The following is a 19,728-nucleotide window of genomic DNA, read 5'->3' on the forward strand; positions in this document are numbered from 1 at the left end:
ACTTATGACTTCATTCCTTAATAGAAATAATAAAGTTCCAAACAAAGTATAATCTGAAGTAGCCTTTAGTACTTTTAATTAGATTCTGAAGAAAGTAGCTTAAGATGAACTTATTTATCCAACATTTCGGCATGAATATTTTATATATGTATATTAAGAGGAAAATCGTTATTCATCTTTTAGTTTATATTTTGCTCGGCTTTACTGCAGGATTCAAAATTATTTTATGACAAAACCAAGTCTTTTCTTCTTCGCCTACACACGTTTCACAGCACGCAAAAAAAAAAATAAAAATAAGAATAAAAATAAACCATCCTTCTAGGGTTTTAACTGTCTGTAGACTGGTGATAAGTGGAGTAGGAAAAAATAACCATCTTCAACTGAATTCTTATATCAGAGAGCCATTTTTTATACTTTTATTTAGTACGTAGTTATTTCTGTCATGGTTCATACTCACTAAGGATTTTGGCTTATCGTTAATCACACATATGGCCTATACGTAGGAATGTATTATTGCACGATGGGGAGGAGATATTCAGTTTGATTTAGTATAAAAAAGAAAAACATATATTATCGATATGCATTCCCGCTTTCATTGGTATATAAAAAAAACGATTAAAGAATTATTTGAATGCGAATTACTTATAATAATTCTTAAAAGAAAAGCTACAGATTTTCTCGTTGCCATGACGATACTGAACAATAAAAAAAAAAAGTCGACTAGACCACCAACGACATGACTCTAAAGGTGGCCCCCATGATGTGAATTTTTTTTAACATTTCAAAGTCCGTACAACGCCTTTTTTTTCTTTCATACCTAACCTTGGTTGAGTGTCCTCCCCCCCATTCTACTCCCCCGTCTTAACATATCGGCGTACTCCACTGGCGAGACAAATTACATCCGACGGGAACCACGGACATCTTTTTTAACCTTTCACTTCATCATGAATCGTTATAGACTCCAAGGGGCGTCCTACACTTCTAATGGCAGGAAGGGGATTTTCTTAGAAGTGAGACAAGGATGGGGATAAATTACTGAAAGGAAATACAAAATCACCGTACACTGTCTATTGATGCTAATATTAACAATGAAAAAGGGAAAGCAGGGGACTAGCGTGATGCCTTTGATTCGAAGAACTCTCTTCCTTGCTAAATATTATTAATTGCGTGATATTTATATCACACAAAGATATTTAGCAAAGATGATGATAGATTGTTATGATCTCAGTGAGTCACGGTACATTACCGCCCTTGATCCTCGATATAATTTATGCCACCAGAAGGATTTTCGAAGTTCGACATTTTGTGACCAGCTCGCGTTTCCATGCTTTTTTTTTTATTCCTTTTTTTTTCTTTTTGTTCGAATTGCGTGATTTAACTGGATGATTTATATTCCTTATGGAATATTTTCCAGTGTTCGCTTCTCCACAAAACAAATTTGTTGTGTATACTAAGATAGAAAGAATTTGTCAAAGTAAGGGATAGAGGGTTTAAGAAAAAGTACAAGGAGTATGTGGAAACAACGTTAACATCCCTGTAGTTAGCTCAAGGCATTTATCATTTTATGCTAGTGAATATCTCATCTTATTCACGTGTTCTAAAGGAAACTTGATTGTAAGAATTAATAGCGTGTATCGTGGCAGTTATGTGATGTATACAACATAACAAACATAGTTTTGCTGGTCTATTTAATTGATCGTATCCTCTTCAATATAATCACCTCGGATCGCTTCTTACCATTGAAACATTTCAACGCTTCCTCATGCTTTACTCCAAAGTTTACAACACTGTATTTTCAGTGTTCTTATAGTATTGGAGCCACATACACCTATTTCGTTTCTTTTTTTAATGTCATAAGTTCTGTTTATTTCTGTAAAAATAAACATCAGTCTTTCAACTGTTTTTCACGTTGCAGAATGTCCTGTTTCTACATCGGGTTCGGTAGACGATCCGATATTTGTCCTTTGGCTGGAAAGATCTAGGTACGATCCCGTCTAGGATGTGAGAAACATTCATAACGAAGGACTTTGAGGAGATGGTGAGTTAGGTAACCTCTTGCGAAGACAACTAAGTACTTTCTCAAGGAAACTTGGAAGAATATCCTCAAAAAAAAAAAAAAAGTCTAAGAATACATGCACGCATCTAAAAGAAATTATATACTGGTCTTATTGAGCTCAGTCATATCCTCCGTCATTCCAACTAACCAATTTTAAGTTTTATATTTCGCAAACCAACGAAACCTTGTCTCTCAGACTACATGTTGACTACGTTTTAACATTTCAAGTATCTCGCTTCTGACTTTCCCAGCTTCATACAAATGTTAGTGTTAATGATTCGTTTTAAGTAACAATCACTCATCTTTATGACAACTCTGCACACGCACTCATTTTCACCGTAGCTACTGGGAGAACGCCGATACACTAATCAATTAATATACAATTGTTTTGGCATTAAGAGCCCAGTAAAATCAATCATGTTTTGTTATATCTATCCCATTCACGAAAGCTCGTAAACCATGGCGCATTAGTATTAGTATGGTTAGGCTAAGGGTTAGTTAATGCTTACATTTTTTTTTCAAACATACAGTACATACGCAGAGGTGGATATTAGTAGCAGTAGTAGTCTTTGAAGCTACTTCAAAGAGTTCTTTGAAGTAGCTTTAAAGAGTTCCACGTCTACAGACCATCCGTGGAACTCTTTGAAGCTACTTCAAAGCTACTGCTATCCTATCTCTGCGTATGTACTGTATATGTTTGAAAAAAAAAAAATCAGTTGTGAGTGTAAACATTTGAATTTTTTTGGTTTAGTTTTATTTTCATAACATTCATATTGCATTGATCTTATGACATGAGTGATATGGTGCAGTTTATTGCTAAAGAAAAGGCTCTTGCTACAAGACTTTCTTGCTCATGCAAGCATAAACATAAACGCAGACTTAGTCCACAAATGAAAATGATGACTTTTAGCCATATTTTTCTGTTATCTGTGAACAAAGCGACAATTAACTGTTAGCTAAGGTGTTTGTAAAACAAATGGAAATAACGAACATGTCTTCAAATAAAATAATAATAATAATAATAATAAACTTAAATTTACTACTAATCAGTGGCGGCTCATGACTTGAAATCGTGGGGGTGCTGCAACTTTCGAAATATACATACACACTGTAAGTACAGTGTATACGTGTTTGGATAAAATATCAAAATTATGGTAAAGATTTAAAAAAAATTAAACGTATAAAAATATTGTTTATTATCGATAAAATTACACAGTTTAGTATAATTCAAAATTACTTAAAAATAAAATCCATTATCATAACCCCAATAATGTTTTAAAATAAAAACTATAACAAATGTCTTTAATTGTAATGTCCAAATATTTAAAGAGACGGAGTAAACATGATAAGCACTACGAACACTCTACTACTGGCACAAACTGCACATAAACAACAGTGGAACTGCGCGACGGACAGTGCCGCATTACGCTAATAGCTCGCATCTCACTATGACGTCCATATGTTTGCGCGCGTAGCAATATGACACTGTGGTAAACACAGTGCTGCTAGCGTCCTTCGCTCTCCTAAGTGCTACAAGATGGATTTTTATTATTTTTTATACAAAAATAAGAGAATTGTATAGGATTGTTGATGCTAAAATTGAATATTACAAGCAAATATAAATAAAATAATAAATATATTTATATATCGAGAAAAACTGGGGGTGCTGCAGTTTCGTAGTACCTATGCACGAGCCGCCCCTGCTACTCATATGAAGCTAACAATAATGCTAAAAGTCATCTATTTTCATAACTAAATCATGTAACATAATATGAAGCAGGGTAGTGGGCTAATAATCGGGAGAAGAATTTATTTGACTTTACTACGCAAACCATTCACAAAACATTCGTATAGCTGGAGTGGGACTCCAATGCACGACTTAACAGTTTGGAAAGCAAAAGCGCTATGCCTACTAGGCCAACGATTCGACGAATGTCATACCGTTTTGCCGTCCGATTTACTAATAAATATCATATTAGGTTCTCTGCATACCCCAAAATCCAACAAACGAAATTCCTTGTATTCCTATTATAACATGATATAATATATAATATAATATAATATATATATATATATAATATGATATAATATATAATATAATATTCACGTTAACACTCGATCAGACCATAATTATGTACAACGTATCATATTATATAACATATATATTATATCATATATAATATAAAATAATATATATATTATATTATATATATATATATTATATATATATATTATATTATATATATATATATGTATATATATATATATATATTAATGTTCATTATTTACTCAGTAGAACTGTATATAAAAGGAAATTAAATGACTTTATACCGAGAATGACAAATTTATTTATATATATATATATATATATATATATATTATTTTATATCATATGTATTATATATGATATATATAATATAATATATATATAATATGATACGTTGTACATAATTTTGGTCTGATCGAGTGTTAACATGAATAAATATTGCTAGTACTTCTACATTTGGGGATGCAAAGTCAATTCAGTCTCTATTGCTAGTACTTCTACATTTGGGGATGCTGACAATTGACATTTATGTCTTTAGAGGTGAAGCAAGATGCTTTTCATATTCCCCGCTATCTGTTGTGGTTACAGTGAAGGTAAAATTTATGAGCAGATTGCTCTCCCTGAATGGGCATGGATATTATGCATCACTAAAGGAGGCTAATATAGCTTTTGGTCTTCTATATTTGAATATGTCCTTTGGATCGTATGCTGCAGCTTGCTGAACCAAATCGTTGGGATGTTTGGACGTCTTTAGGAAAAACTTGGTTGCTAAGGATTGTAGAAAAGAGAAAATATAGGGAATATTTGTGTCTCTATGGAGTTGATTGTTTCTAACATACCACGGGGCGTTCAGAATCATTCTCAAGCACTTGTTATGCACTCGCTGTATTTTGATAATGTTAGCCTTAGAGGTGTGGCTCCACGCCGGAGAGGCATAGGTGATTATAGGACAAATCGTCATCTGGCATAGTTGCAATTTGATTCTGTTGTTGAGCTTGCTATATAGGGAATATTTGTGTCTCTATGGAGTTGATTGTTTCTAACATACCACGGGGCGTTCAGAATCATTCTCAAGCACTTGTTATGCACTCGCTGTATTTTGATAATGTTAGCCTTAGAGGTGTAGCTCCACGCCGGAGAGGCATAGGTGATTATAGGACATAGGACATATAGGACAAATCGTCATCTGGCATAGTTGCAATTTGATTCTGTTGTTGAGCTTGCTATTTCTATTCATTAACGGATAGATCTGAGCTATGGCCAAAGTCAATTCAGTCTTCGATTTTTAATTCTTATATTCTTTTGATTTGAATAATATTTTGGTAGATATTGGAATATCACTTTTTCGAGTATTTTGTCTTTAATTTCTCATATTATAAATTTTATTTTTTAAAAAAAGCTATAAAATACTGAATATTTTAAGACTGGTTTTAAATATTTTCAAACGTTACCGGAAATAAACGTAAATAGAAATTCTAGACTTGAATTGCATGTTTGTTCCTTTTAATTGAACAAAACTACATAATGTAAGTACAATATTATGTGTAAACAACTACAAAAAAAAATAAATAAAATGCAATTCTAGATGTGAATTACACTTGAAACCAAACCAATCCGTTAAGCTAATATTTAAAGAATGAATTAATAGTAACTAAATAGCCCTTTAATTTAAAATTTAAAGTATATCATTCCCACAATCGAAAAATAAACAAATGCATGATAAATCTCTTATTAACCTATGATATGAAAAATAAACCAATTAACGACCTTCCTTTCCTTATTCCTTATACATATATCATTAAACTTGTCTTCCGATTTAAAAATACCACACAAACACCCGTTATTAACTATTCTATAATAAATAGTTTATCCTATAAGAAATTATCATGCCACCCTACTAAATTACAATGAATATAATATAATATAACTAATAAATAAATTATAACTATAAATAATATTAATATGTCATAAAATAACAAAAAATACACATTCACAACTAACTTGGAACTTCTTTGGGAGATGACCGAGTCTTTGACTCTTCATACCTTCATCTGATTTTAGCTTGTGTATGAGTGGATTATTGTGGGTAATTTACCCGCTCATTGCGAGCGTTAAGCTGTATTAGCTTTCTCTTGCTACGGCGGATTTGGATTTTTTATATTTGAAACGATCTGGTTTGTAGTCCGCTGCCTGTCGAATTAGTTGATTTGATCTGTGATTGTGAAGAATTTTTCTGCAATGCGTATCATGTAGGTCTTGATATCTGGAAGGTTGGCTTCTTGGTGTAATTGGAGGTTTCTGATGAGCTAAGGGGCATTAAATGCCATTCTTAGGCATTTGTTCTGGATCGTCTGTAATCTGTTGATGTTTCTTTTAGTTGTGTGTCCCCAGGTTGGAGAGGCGTAAGTTAGTTGAGGTCTCATCACTGATTTGTAGAGGAGAATTTTGTTGTTTATGTTTAAGAAGCTGTTCCTATTCAAAAGTGGATATAGCTGTGTAATATCCACTTTTGATATTGACTTGCTTTAGTGGAGATAATATTTATGTGTGGCTTGAAATTTAGGCGTTTATCAAGATGAACTCCTAGATACTTGGTAGAGTTGTGCCAAGGGATGACTTTTCCAAACATTTGTATGCTTGTGTTCGGTTCTGCTTTACGTCTGGTGAAAAGTACTGCAGAGCTTTTTCCTGGATTGATGGCAATGCGTCATTTGGTGTACCAGTCCTCCAATTCGTTGACTGCTCTCTGTAGCTTGTTTGTGGCCAGAGGGATCTGGCTATGATAATTGTGTCGTCGGCATACAGAGCGGTGGTGGATTGGGACAACTCGGGGAGATCCGCCATGTATATGGAGAAGAGTAGGGGAGACAGCAGAGAGCCTTGAGGGACTTCAGCCGTGACTCTCCTCTCTGTGGATCTGATTCCACTGAGTTTTATTTTAAATTTTCTGTTATTCAGATATGATTTGATAAGTAGAACTAGTGGTAATGAGATTGCTATTTGGTGTAGCTTAAAAATTAGACCATAATGCCATATTCTATCAAATGCTGTGTTATGTCCAGGAAGACTGCGTCAGAACGTTGGTGCCATTCGAACCCTTGTGTGATATATTCAATGACTCTGTAAATTTGAAGCGTTGTGTATCGATATTTCCTAAAGCCGAATTGCTCGTCTTAAATGACGTGGCTGATATCTGTTGCCACTTGAATCCGTGTGAGTATAGCGCGTTCGGCTATCCTGCCCACACATGATAAAAGGCTGATCGGTCTATAATTCTGAGGAAATTGTGTATACGTATATATGTATATTTCCAGCTTTTGGAATTAGGAAGACATCCACTCGACTCACAAGAATAAAAAAATCTGAAAGGTAAGCTCACGGAAAAGTCCTTATACGGACTGGCTTAAAGAGGCAAGGCAAGAATGCTTTTCATATTCCCCGTTATCTGTAGAGGACAGTGTAGGGATAAGGTTATTGAGCTATTAATTAAAGCTCTGATCATGGCAGGAGAGTAACAGCAATAGCCGAGCCTCAGTAAAACTTCATTAGCTACAGCATTGCCATCCATTACCCTCCAAGAGTATTGGATTGAATGAATCCTCACAGTCGATTGTTTTGCTTCTCCATTCATATATAAGGTTATGATAAATACATTAAAATGGTGTATCAAATTATTTACATGTTTTTTATGAAATAAATTTTTATAACAGTGTGAATTAATATATATATATATAATTTTATAATTATATTATTAATTATATATATATATATATATATATATATGTGTGTGTGTGTGTGTGTGTGTGTGTAATAAATTTTTTAACTTGTGGATATTTTATATTAGGATAACCTATTTTTATTAAAAATAAAAACACCTTGTTGTAACTTCTATAGGTAAAATTGATAAGGCTCCATATTACTATAAACTTGGTATTTAGAGTCTAGCTACTCACTGAGGAGACCTCAAAAAAGGTTGAAACCGGTCTGGGTAATGACCCCACCCATAATGCAGTGCAGTATACATCTTCTAGTGAGATGTGCTTTACATTATGGGAAAATACTAAGAATAGTGATCAGAGCTTTACCCACCTTTACGATGAGTTGCCCTGGTGTTGTATCATCTTTAAACTTGAACTTTGTTTCAGACGCAAACTTAATTGTTTGCATACTTGGGATTAGGAGTTAAAATAACCAAGTTGATAAAATAACTTGGTTTTCCTAATATATATATATATATATATATAATTTTATAATTATATTATATATATAATTAAAATAATTATATATATATATATATATACAGTATATATATATATATATATATATATATATATATATATATATATATATATATATATATATATATATATATATTTATATTTATATTTGGTGTATCAAATACCATTGCCCCCCCCCAAAAAAAATATTATATATATATATATATATAATATATAATTTTTGTAATCTAATATAATATGTTAAAAATTTATTTTGTTGGTTTTACCGACGAAAGTTGGAAAACTTATGACACATATTATTATTATTATTATTTCAATCCCGTAGATGGGCTTGGATTTAGATAATCTGGGAACGCAGCTCTAGAGACCAAACACTTTTTCAAGCCACTTCAGACGTTCATTAAGTGATGATATCATATTCGACGATGAAAACAGCTTCCCCCGTTCAAAGAGGGGAAGCTGTTTTCAATGGATGGAGAGTGGGGCCAGAGATACGACTGACCAAGGGCTGACAGATATGAAGATATAACCAGACATAAAGTTCTATATTTAGAAATATAGTTAAGGGAGGAGTATTTGGGATCTCTGAATTTAAGGAGATAAGTTTTAAAAGGCATAATCAAAGATTAAGAGGATTTTTTTTATAAACTTTTCTTTATGCAAATGATTAGATTGTACTGTATATCAACGCATATCATAAACTCACTGAAGTTTTGACATAAATTTGTATAGAAGTCATGTTCTCTGCTTTCTGAAAAACTGTAGTTCTCATCTACAACCAATCATTTGTAAACACTTACCTAACGGAGGCGAATACACTGCCGAAGACTGGACCTGTGACGTCATAGAGGCCATGGTAGCGTCATAGTGAGCCATCTCTGTTTTTACATGTTCACTAGAACCTGCCGCTGTTGTAACTACGGGGGTAAATGCTTGTTCGGGAACTGTCTGGAACTGTTGCAGCGTGTAAGGGGCGCCAGTGGAGACAGGGGCCGTTGCAGTGGTGAGATCAGGAACCATTGCCCCAGATTTGAGGTCGTCTTGTTTCGGCCATTTTGGCCACATTTGCTGCTTAGCAAAAAAAAAAAAAAAAAAAAAGTAAAAGAAAAATGTAAAAAAATAAAATAATTTACACAAACAACTGAGTATTTTCACATATATTGACAAAACAATACTCCTTTTCTATCTGAAAATATAAATAATTAAAAATGTGGTTTGTGTACTGAAAAGTGAGCTTATTTTTTTTAATAAGCCCATTTTTCGGTTATCTCCTGCATGGAGTCATACTTCGAAAACAAAGCAGCAGGGAATACAGAACAAATGTTTGGGAATGAGTTTGGATGCTCCGTGGTTTATCAGAAACTCCCAAATTCACAGAGACGTCAACATTCCCTACATCGCATCCCTCCTTCACGATCTAGCTGAAAAGTTCTTCATCAAGACAATTAATCATCCAAACCCACTGATCAAACAAGCTTCAGACTATAATCAAGCAGATTTCTGCAAATACAAGAGACCCAAATCAATTCTATGCTCAGCTGAACACAGTTAATCTCACTGCCCTTTCAGGGCGAGCTTAAAGCTCAATAATTCTCCACCCAAAGAACTTTCCTTTTCAGATGGAGGGGAATATAAAAAGCATTTATGCTTCACCCATCAAAACAGTATCGTTCTGCGAAAAGTGGGCTGATATTTTGAGCTGTATGATTTATTTTTGCATCTTTTCCTGGTATGAATCCCAGTTATGATATGATATTTAACCCTGCGGAGGTCGCGGCTGATCTGACAGATGCAAACAAATTGTTTTAATACAGAGTCGAATGTGACAGTGATATTTGATAGTAAATTGTATCCGAGAGATACTGCGAGCTCTGATGTCAGTATAGTATTGGTTTAGTTGTTATTGTTTTTTCTTTGTTCAATAATTTCTAGCTTGTAATTGAAAATAAATAAACTATCATGTATTATATTTGCATTTTTTTTAAAGTTTTATCGCATTTTAACACATACTGGTAATGAATGTATCTCTCAGATACACGCGACCCACGCTGCAATTTTTTCGACCGCGATCTCCTCAGGGTTAATAATAATAATGGATTCCAGGGAATAGAGCGGTTCTGCTTGGTGGTAGGGTTTTGCCTGTCACTCAGTGGAGCTATCGATGAGAGTTTGGTTGTGATCCCTTCGGGCTACTCACTGAGATTAAGGGTGTTTTTGTAGATCACTCAGGGTTTTGGGAGAGGTAAATCCTGCACTTTATCTCGAAATTTATCATAAATCAACAAAATCTTTACAGTAGGAACTCGTGAGTATGTGATTTCGTGCTGCCTAGGGTTAATTTCACTTTTCCTCAATACTGCGCAAGTGTAAACTATACCTAAGTAATTATCAAGGATATATAGATCATTCATGGTAATATAACGCGTTTCACAATAGTTTATTATTTTTGTGACTTTAGAGTAGGGAGGGAAGAGTAGATGAGTAATATCTATTTCGGCAAACTGTAGTAATGCCGAGCCGAGGAAATTCGTGGTATGAGACCAAATATATAAAAGCCCTGTCTGATGTTTGGTTTGCAAGTATAGTTTCCGTCACATCATATATGCAAAACGGAGGTGTGGTTAAGGGGTAGGAAGAGGAGATGTTTAGAATTTCGGCCTAAGCAACTAAGGTTATAAGGCCAGTGTATTACATATCTTAACTGTGTGTGCGCTCGTGTCTGGTCGACTTGACTGCTTTTACTGGGCGATGCAAACGAACTCTTCGAGAGGGAGTTCTCGTTACCTCTGTGAGACTGGCCAACTCACCTTCCCCATTGAAAAACGCAAATACATTGAGTATTTCGATGAAAACTTCAAACGAAGATGGAGTAATGTTGTTGGTCCAGCAGGATGGTCGTGCATTCGCCTATCTTGCTTCTTGCGATCGGACGTTAAACAGGATACCGTCGTTGAGTAACGAGGAATCGTGGTTTGAAAATAATAACCGATGAAGCTCTTAGCAGAATTACGTTTCCAAGTTTAACGCTGAAAAGATTACAAAAGCCATGGATATTTTTCGCATCTAAATTATAAAGTTATACTAGTCTTTTCTTTATCTGCGCTTTCAAATTATATCTTGCTCACAGATAGCTGATTGAGTTCCTCCGAACTCAATCAGCTATCTGTGATCCATCCTACAATCTAATGCCAAAAGTTTCGCAATTCGGTTACGATAGAAGAATTAATAATAGAATTTTTTACAAATGTATAAAATAGGGATAATATATTAATTCATCAATGTCATAAATTATTGTTATGGAACTTTTATGTTAAAAAAATCAAATGCAGTTAAGGTTAGCCGGTTGATCCCAATGATACAAGACACCGGAACTATAATAACAATAGCAACACTAGATTTCCAATTAAACAAAGAGTTAAACAACTGTCCAGAGATGCGCACAGGTTAAGATTCCATCGTAATAGGAGTATCACAATGCATATCAAGGAGGCGCTAATGTTCGCGTGCTTAGAGATGCGTGATATGTAAATCCGACTCTAATTAATAATTGCACTTGTGTATGGATATGCGGAAATCTCGAGGTCCGTGATTACTTTCTTTTGATAAAGTAAGTAAAACTGTTTAAGAAGAAACTAGCTTTTCCTATGTTCTCATCAGTCACTGATCTGGATGGAGGCCCTGATTGTTCTTTTAGTAGTACTAATTCTTCCTTTTTTTGTCGCTTTTTTTTTAATTTGTGATCTCAGGAATCCTCCTATCAGATTACAAATTTAAAAATAAAAAAGTGATAAAAATCGGACATTTAACTTTAAATAAATAAATCCTCTTAATTCAGAAAGAAGGAAGGAGTTTGCATATTCTATTTATTTTGGAATAACCCAGTAAACAGTAGACTTTCAAAGAAATAAATCTTTCACTTGACGCAATTCTTGAGCTATCGCTAAAGCACCATTCTCATAATATATCGTTCACCGATGAGCTGCAATGATATATAAACTCCTGTGATCTAAAGAATTCTTTATGTAAAGGTGAACCATTAACATACTAAGAGAACAGAAAAAGCAGACTGTAAAGTAAATTTCATGAGAAAAAAGATGACAGAATGAAAACGTTTAATTGATATATTAGAATATAATAAAGAATGCACTTACAATACATTACAAGATCTAGTCAAATACTTGAAAACATGACTCGACTAATTTAATTAAACTGACAAGATTTTGCATGGACAGTTTTGAAGATACTTTTAGAGGGAAACAGTAAAGGGTAAAAAAGAAAATCTGTTTTAAAGAGAAGCGAGAGTATTAAAAACGTAGGTGTGCAATGAGTGAAATATCTTTATATTGGCTTTCCAGTGCTACATAGAGAACTGTTTTTGGAGAAAACGCATTTTTCTGGTTATTGTTTTTGTATAAATTTGTTCTACACGTCATATTGCAGACTGAGTGTTTCTATACTTGTCAAATAAAACAAGTAGTTCATTTCATACTAGTTGAAAGAATGGAGAGATTGGGTACAGATATTAACTATTGAGTTCTAGGTTATTATTATTAAAAATATATATAGCTTTTATTTATATATATCTTCTTAAAATTAATTTAAACCTAAAAAAAGTAAGTAAATTTTTTTTCTACAATATTCAGCATTAATATAAAACACATTTAGATTTAACAATATTTTCTCTCTTTCTCTAACAGGACACCAATTTCAATTTTAAATAATAAAAATATATTTTAAAAATACTCTCGTTCTCATTAGTTCACTTGGCAAAAATACATTATTTTTCATAGAAAAGATAATTAAATGATAAATGCTATTTTCTATTTCATAGGAGATTTATCTTTTGTTTTTAAGGGGTCATTAAGTGATAATAAGTCATCTTTATTCTTACATCATACAGACCCTGTAATGAATAATAATTACCTTTTTAAGCAAATAAAAAAACACTAGTCTGGGTGATAATGAGATCCGTCTGTCAGTTATTATGACAATGTTATTAATGAATGTCAAAAGAATGCATTTGTCTGAATAACACGTGTACAAACAACATTTGGGAAGAGTTTAAAAGTGATCATAACAATCAATGAAATATTAAGCGTAACAAGAATACATCAGTAAAAAAAATAATAATAAATAAATAAAAAAGACTTACAGTTGTGTAAAGTTGGTCTCCGTTGTACTGTGTCCTTTGCCTTTTCGCTTCTTCGTCGTGTAGTGTGTGGTCGCCATTCAGATCGCGTCCGTCATTGGCTGAAGAGATCAGGAGGCGGGCAGGGGGTGGAGAGAAAACAGACGAGGTGAGCAGAGAGATCCATTCAAGTGGGCGAAGCAAATGCTATCGAAGAAGGACATTATGACCGATGATCGAATGACTATGAAAAGTGGGCTAAGTTTGGTAGGAAGCCATGCTACATTAGGCAGACCAGAGCTCAGAGAGAATCCATAAACACGACGCTCGTTCTGGACGTCTACATAACAATCATTGATGCGCTACTGACTGTCTATTTGAAGTCCTTTTCCGCTCTCTCTCTCTCTCTCTCTCTCTCTCTCTCTGTGCCCGACGTCATAAAAGTCTTTAGACGAGCTCAGAGAATGGTAGCTAAAATTACTGAGTAAACACACACCACAGGTAGAACCCCACGTCAACTTTCACTCACAATCAGTAATGGAAAACCAAAGTATGTGAATGATAAAGCACACGCACACATACACCATTCAATCCTTCGAAATAAATGTAATTTGTCCTCCACATTTCGATTTAAGTCCCGGGTTTCGTGGGCTGCTTTTTAAGTAATTGAAAGGCAACTACTTTAATTTTTCTTCGATGCGGACAATGATTTTGTTTGGATCTTGAAGATTGATGAAATAGATGCACACACACACACACACACAAAAAAAAACACAACAACACAGGGAAAAAAAAAAACGGTATTCTATTTCCAGATAATGATATTCTACTTCAACAGTGACTTTATATTTTTGTTTAATGGAAGAACTTTCAATTTCCTTTTTTTTTCTCTTCCTCCTTTTTTTTTTTTATCTTTCAAGAGGTCATCTATCTCCAAAGGCCTAAAAGAAGAAACTACACAGTTCCATGGGTGAAGAGATCCGATATTCCAGAATTGATTGATTGTGTCCTAAGAGGAGAGAAGGCTTGAAAGAGAATAACGATCTAGGCTGAAAAGGTAATGATTTTATGAGATAGACGTAGCGCATTTAGCTCCCTAAGCAGACCCTATTTTTTATTGTGTGCAAAATAAAAAAAAGATGAAAGAAAATCACGTCTTTAAGAAAATAGGAGCTAAAAAAAGTGATAAACTAAAAAACGAAATCATACCTTGCAGCAAACCATTTTAATATAATTAGAATACCGGATATCAGCTTTTAAATAATGAATTCTAGTTCGCAGCCGTTCTATCTAACTGACTGTGCTTTTGAGCTGACACTGTAGTTCGCTAATAACAAGCTAATCTCTAAATCAATGTTTTTTTTTTTTTTATCATTATTGCATCTTAGCTCAGAACAGACTAAATAAAAGGTTGTAATCTGTTGGCTTTCCTGTGATGTAATATATAATATACAACAACCCTCTCACCCCACCCCTTCTTAGTACTATCTTCGATCTACCCTCTAGGTCGAGTTGTCTCAACGCACATGCGCATTTTTAGAGCAAAGAAAGTGATTTTAAATCACAATAGAGATTCTCTTTCTTCTTCCAGTTCCGGCTTATCGCTGTAGGTACTTATCAATAGCGGCCAGTAGAGGGAGACAGAGGCAGACTTACTATCTAAAGGAGAACGCGAAAGAGAGGATATAGCTGTTACAAAGTACAACAAGCTCAATTGAATCGTGTAGTAGTAGTGGGAACCCGTTTGTAATTGACCGGATTTACTTGTGCGGGTTGGGTATTCTCCGTTGGGAGAATTGTTTGTCTCGTAACACTCAACTTTCCCCCTCGAAAGACGAACGGCTGAGATTAGTTAGCACCCCCTAGCGAGATAAGAAATCTCATTTAGTTAAGCCTTTATACATAATTGTTCTTCTAAGAGCATGATGGAGTAGACAGATGCAGAGAAGTTTGTAGTAAAAAAATAGGAAATAAATATGTTTAGAGACAAAGAAATAATTAAAAATGTACGTATTTTCTACTATAGAAATAATCAATATGAATCTCAAAATAAAGAGTCATTTAAAAAAAAAAAAAATTAGTGTCACAGACATTCAAACCTTCGTTTTTCAGTACATGAATAAATCTAACTTGTAATTTTGGTATCGTATTCATAAATTTGATTTTGATACAAATAAAGTGAAAATCTAACCTTTTTTGCATATTTTCCATTACTAAATTGCTTCGGATAATCTACTTCTTAAGACTTCTGATTTTTATAGATTTGCGATCTATTCATATTTTATTTAAAAACAGCATCTCGACTACGGTTTGCAGAAAGTTGATGTTATCTTATTTTGAAATTATGACTGGCAGTTTCGGATTAAACATTATTGTATGTTGATTAATCAAATTTGATGTTTTGTATATAAAAATATATATATAAAAATATCGATTTTCATATTTTTAATGAGGTTAGTTCTTTTTACCTCGTACTGTTCCTAACTTCACCTGTCACCTTTTGATAATACCGGCGTATATGAAAATAAACCAGGTGTTCTTCTTGTTTGCAAGCTACCACTAAAGAAGAGTGGTATTTGGTTTATTTCCTAATATATCAAAACAAAAATTTTATTTTAAATCGGATTTTAGAAAAAAATGTTTCTAAATAAAATATATTATTTCCCAAAGCAAGTTTCATAAGAATAAAAAGGGAATGCTTTTTTTTTTTATAAGAAATTAAACATTATTTAAATTCGATTTTTTTCGATTTTGATTACTTATTATCTATCACTAAAAAATAAAAGATATCAAATTAAGTATAAAATACTATTAAAATTTTAATATTATTTTAGAATTTTTTTAAAAGTTACTTTTTTTGTTTTATTCCTTAATAATTCTTAAATCTTTAAGGAAATTCTTAGACACCATTTAAATATATTAAGAAACGTGTATTAAAATTATACTGAATCATTTCATCAGAATGTATGAAAGTACCATTCGAATTTTACATATTTTTATGCAAAATGAAAAATATTTCTTGCGAACTTCACACAGAAAAAATTTCATTTTCGTCTTTTTTTTTTAATGTGTAATTTAGACTATATATAGCACTATTGTTAACTATCTAGATATTATTGCTAACTATCTATGTTAACTAGATAACTATCACCAAATATATCTTTCATTTATATCGACAATTCTTTGATAGAGAGAGAAACTAATTACCCAATGTACGTTGTAGTTGAAACTACAGTATAGTCGAAGTAAATTTTCAATATGCCTTACTTTTAATTTGTTCTTTAATATGTATTTTTTACTAAATTTTGCAATATCATCAGACATACGTCCTTCTTTTTCCGCAAAACAATTATTCAGTACTCTTTAAATTGAGGATTTTTTTTTAAATTAATAATGGACAGAATGGGTTACTTTTTTGTGATAATGCTACTTGAACAGTTTATGATCATTTTTTGTTTTAAATGTTAGGTTTTAGATGATTAGGTTTATAATAAATAAATGAAAATCAGAAAGCTTGGAATTTTGTTTTGTCAAATTAAATATTATTTTAATGCAAAAGTATTAACAAGTTAATTTTTTAATTTAAAATAAGCAATATAGAAGAAAAACATTATTTATATAAAATACTGTAAAAACTTAAATATGTATTAAGAATTTTAAATATTTTATTAATATCTAAAATTTTTAAAAAATAACTTTCATACAGGGCATTCCAGCAATTTGATTAATACATAAATGTCATATTTCAATGATGAACTGCAGTTGTGCTTTTGTAGGATAAGATAATAATTGAGTCCTTTTTAGGATTTCCAGGGTAACAATTGGCTACAGCATTGCCATTTGTTACCCTGGAAATCCTAAAATGGCTATTGCCGTTACCCAGCCATGACTAGAGCTTTTTAGCTCAACAACACTCCATCCACACAGATTTACTTCATTCAGATGACGGGATAAAGAGTCAAGGACTCAGTCCATCTCCCAGTTCTTTTAAGAACTTAAGTGTTTTTGTAGAAGGTTGTATGATTGGTTGTTGGTTTGTAATACCCTTGGAGGGTAATGGATGGCAATGCTGTAGCCAGTGAAGTTCTAACTGAGGCACGGCTATTGCTGTTACCCTCCTGCCATGATCAGAGCCTTAATTAATAGCTCAATAACACCTTATCCCTACACTGTCCTCTACAGATAACGGGGAATATGAAAAGCATTCTTGCTTCGTCCCTTTAAGCCAGTCCTTATCCTTATAAGGACTGTGCTTTTGTATGTGTGAAAAGAAGTAGAGAACCGACTTGTATTTTGTGAAATAAAAGTGAAGCGAAATTTTTCTGATAGAGAATGTATGTTTAGAATTCCTTACTATTAATAACAAGATGTAAGTTTGAAATGTGTAAATGATGGAGAAATAAATGAATACAATAGAGGAAGACTATTCAGAAACAAAAATAAAGCCATCTAAAATCGTACAGTGACAATTCTGTTTTGACTGAAAATAATTAAATGATATTTTGTACGATTAATGTTAAAATATATTGCTTAATCAGTTTGGGTTACACTGGATGGTTTTTATTGGCAAAACGTTTCGAACTAATATTAATAATTCCAACAGGGTCGGAAGAAATTGAATAAAATTTAATTTTTAGGGGTTCTATTGAAATCTGTTGAATCATTTCAATTTTGGTTTCAATCAGACCATTTGTAAGCAAGATTATGCAAAACATATTTTATTTTTTATTTCAAATATGCAGAAAAATATAATAAAATTTAACTGACACCTTATTGTTCTTTACAACCCTCCTACAAAAAAGAAGAAAAAACACCCAAGAGTGGGAAGAATTTTATAAACATCCATGTCTAGCCTATGGGTGGTATGCATAATAAATTTTTGTTTTGTAATTAATATTTGGTGATTATTGAATTTCTATTGTTTTAATAACTCTAAAATGTATATAAGTTTATAAGGATCGAAGACTGTGAACTTAATATAGCAAATTACGTTATAGTAAATGATATATTTTACTGTACAAGAATATTGAGTGAAAATCAGTAAACCATATCCTCATGTAGTTTGTTCAAAAAAAAAAAAAAGAACATCCTATAAAGTTGACTGTACCAAAGTTTACTAAATAAATAAACAAGATTAAGGTTTACTAAATATCATTAATAAATGAAAGTATTGTAATAGTGCTAATCTAATAATAACGTGAATATTAATGTTTTTTTTTGTTTTTTTTTATCTATATATACAATATACCAATTCTAGTTTGCATCAGTATTCTATTTAGTTATCCATGGCACTGTTATGCTCAGCGTGGGAGAAAGGGAATCGACCGTGAGATGCGGTGATTAATACCCTTGGAGGGCAATGGATGGCAGTGCTGATGCCAATGACGTTCTAACTGAGGCTCGGCTATTGCTGTTACCCTCCTGCCATGATCAGAGCTTTAATAGCTCAATAACACCTTATCCCTACACTGTCCTCTACTGATAACGGGGAAGATGAAAAGCATTCTTGCTTCGCCCCTTTAAGCCAGTCGTTATAAGGACTATGCTCAGCGAATGACTGCAGTACCGCATACCGTATCAGAAGAGATGTTAGTGAAGGATGAACATCTCAAAGCTTAAGTATCTGTTATATGATCTGTAATGATTGGATGATTTGTCTACAAAAATCGGAACAAGAAAAATAAGTCATTTTTAGATGATAATCTTTCAGCTCTTCTATCTCTCTCTCTCTCTCTCTTCATCCCTATTTTTCTCCATTTCGCCACCCCTCGACAGAGACATCTCCGTAAGGCTCACAAACAATGGAGAACGCAGATCTTGCAGCTTTCTTGTATCTCCAGCTGCGATTCGTCAGGAAACACACTGAGCCAGTGGCACACACACCAGTTCTATGGCAGTTTGAAAAGTCCCCATGAGACTGATCTCTATCATACATCACGCGGCTCTCGGTCGTATCCCCGGACTGTACGTCCCAGTTTCGGCAGGAGGGTTTGAAAGTGATGCAGGCAGGACGTCTGTGAGTGTCTTTTAAACCGCTGCATGAAGTCGCGATGCGGTGTTGGCAGAGGAGTAACATATCTAGCATAAGTGTCGTGGCTTCGGCATGTACTGCCACTAGCGATCTAAGGCCCCGGGGCCCCAGACTTGTCGAGACACTGATGGCATCCCACGAGATGGCAACTAATTAATGGGCACGAACGCCAGACGGACGCTCAGGTGCTCGAGCAAATGAGGCTGAGTTATTACTGTGTCCGTATTC

At 33.4% G+C, this 19,728-nt stretch overlaps 1 protein-coding gene across 1 annotated transcript in view; it reads right to left on the bottom strand.

Annotated features, from left to right (window-relative positions):
- The window catches only part of LOC150099263 (uncharacterized), a 151,920-nt gene that overhangs the window by 43,561 nt on the left and 88,631 nt on the right, over positions 1-19,728 (bottom strand). The window contains exons 5-7 of the mRNA XM_090404295.1: positions 13,494-13,591; positions 9,142-9,409; positions 6,199-6,201 (exon numbers count right to left, since the gene is read on the bottom strand). Coding sequence (XP_090260421.1) covers positions 6,199-6,201; positions 9,142-9,409; positions 13,494-13,591 — 369 coding nt within the window. The remainder of the gene's footprint in view (positions 1-6,198; positions 6,202-9,141; positions 9,410-13,493; positions 13,592-19,728) is intronic.

This window comes from Typopeltis vanoorti, chromosome 14 (assembly GCF_054136105.1).
Source record: "Typopeltis vanoorti isolate ZY-2024b chromosome 14, IOZ_Tvanoo_1.0, whole genome shotgun sequence".
Classification (NCBI taxonomy): Eukaryota; Metazoa; Arthropoda; class Arachnida; order Uropygi; family Thelyphonidae; genus Typopeltis; species Typopeltis vanoorti.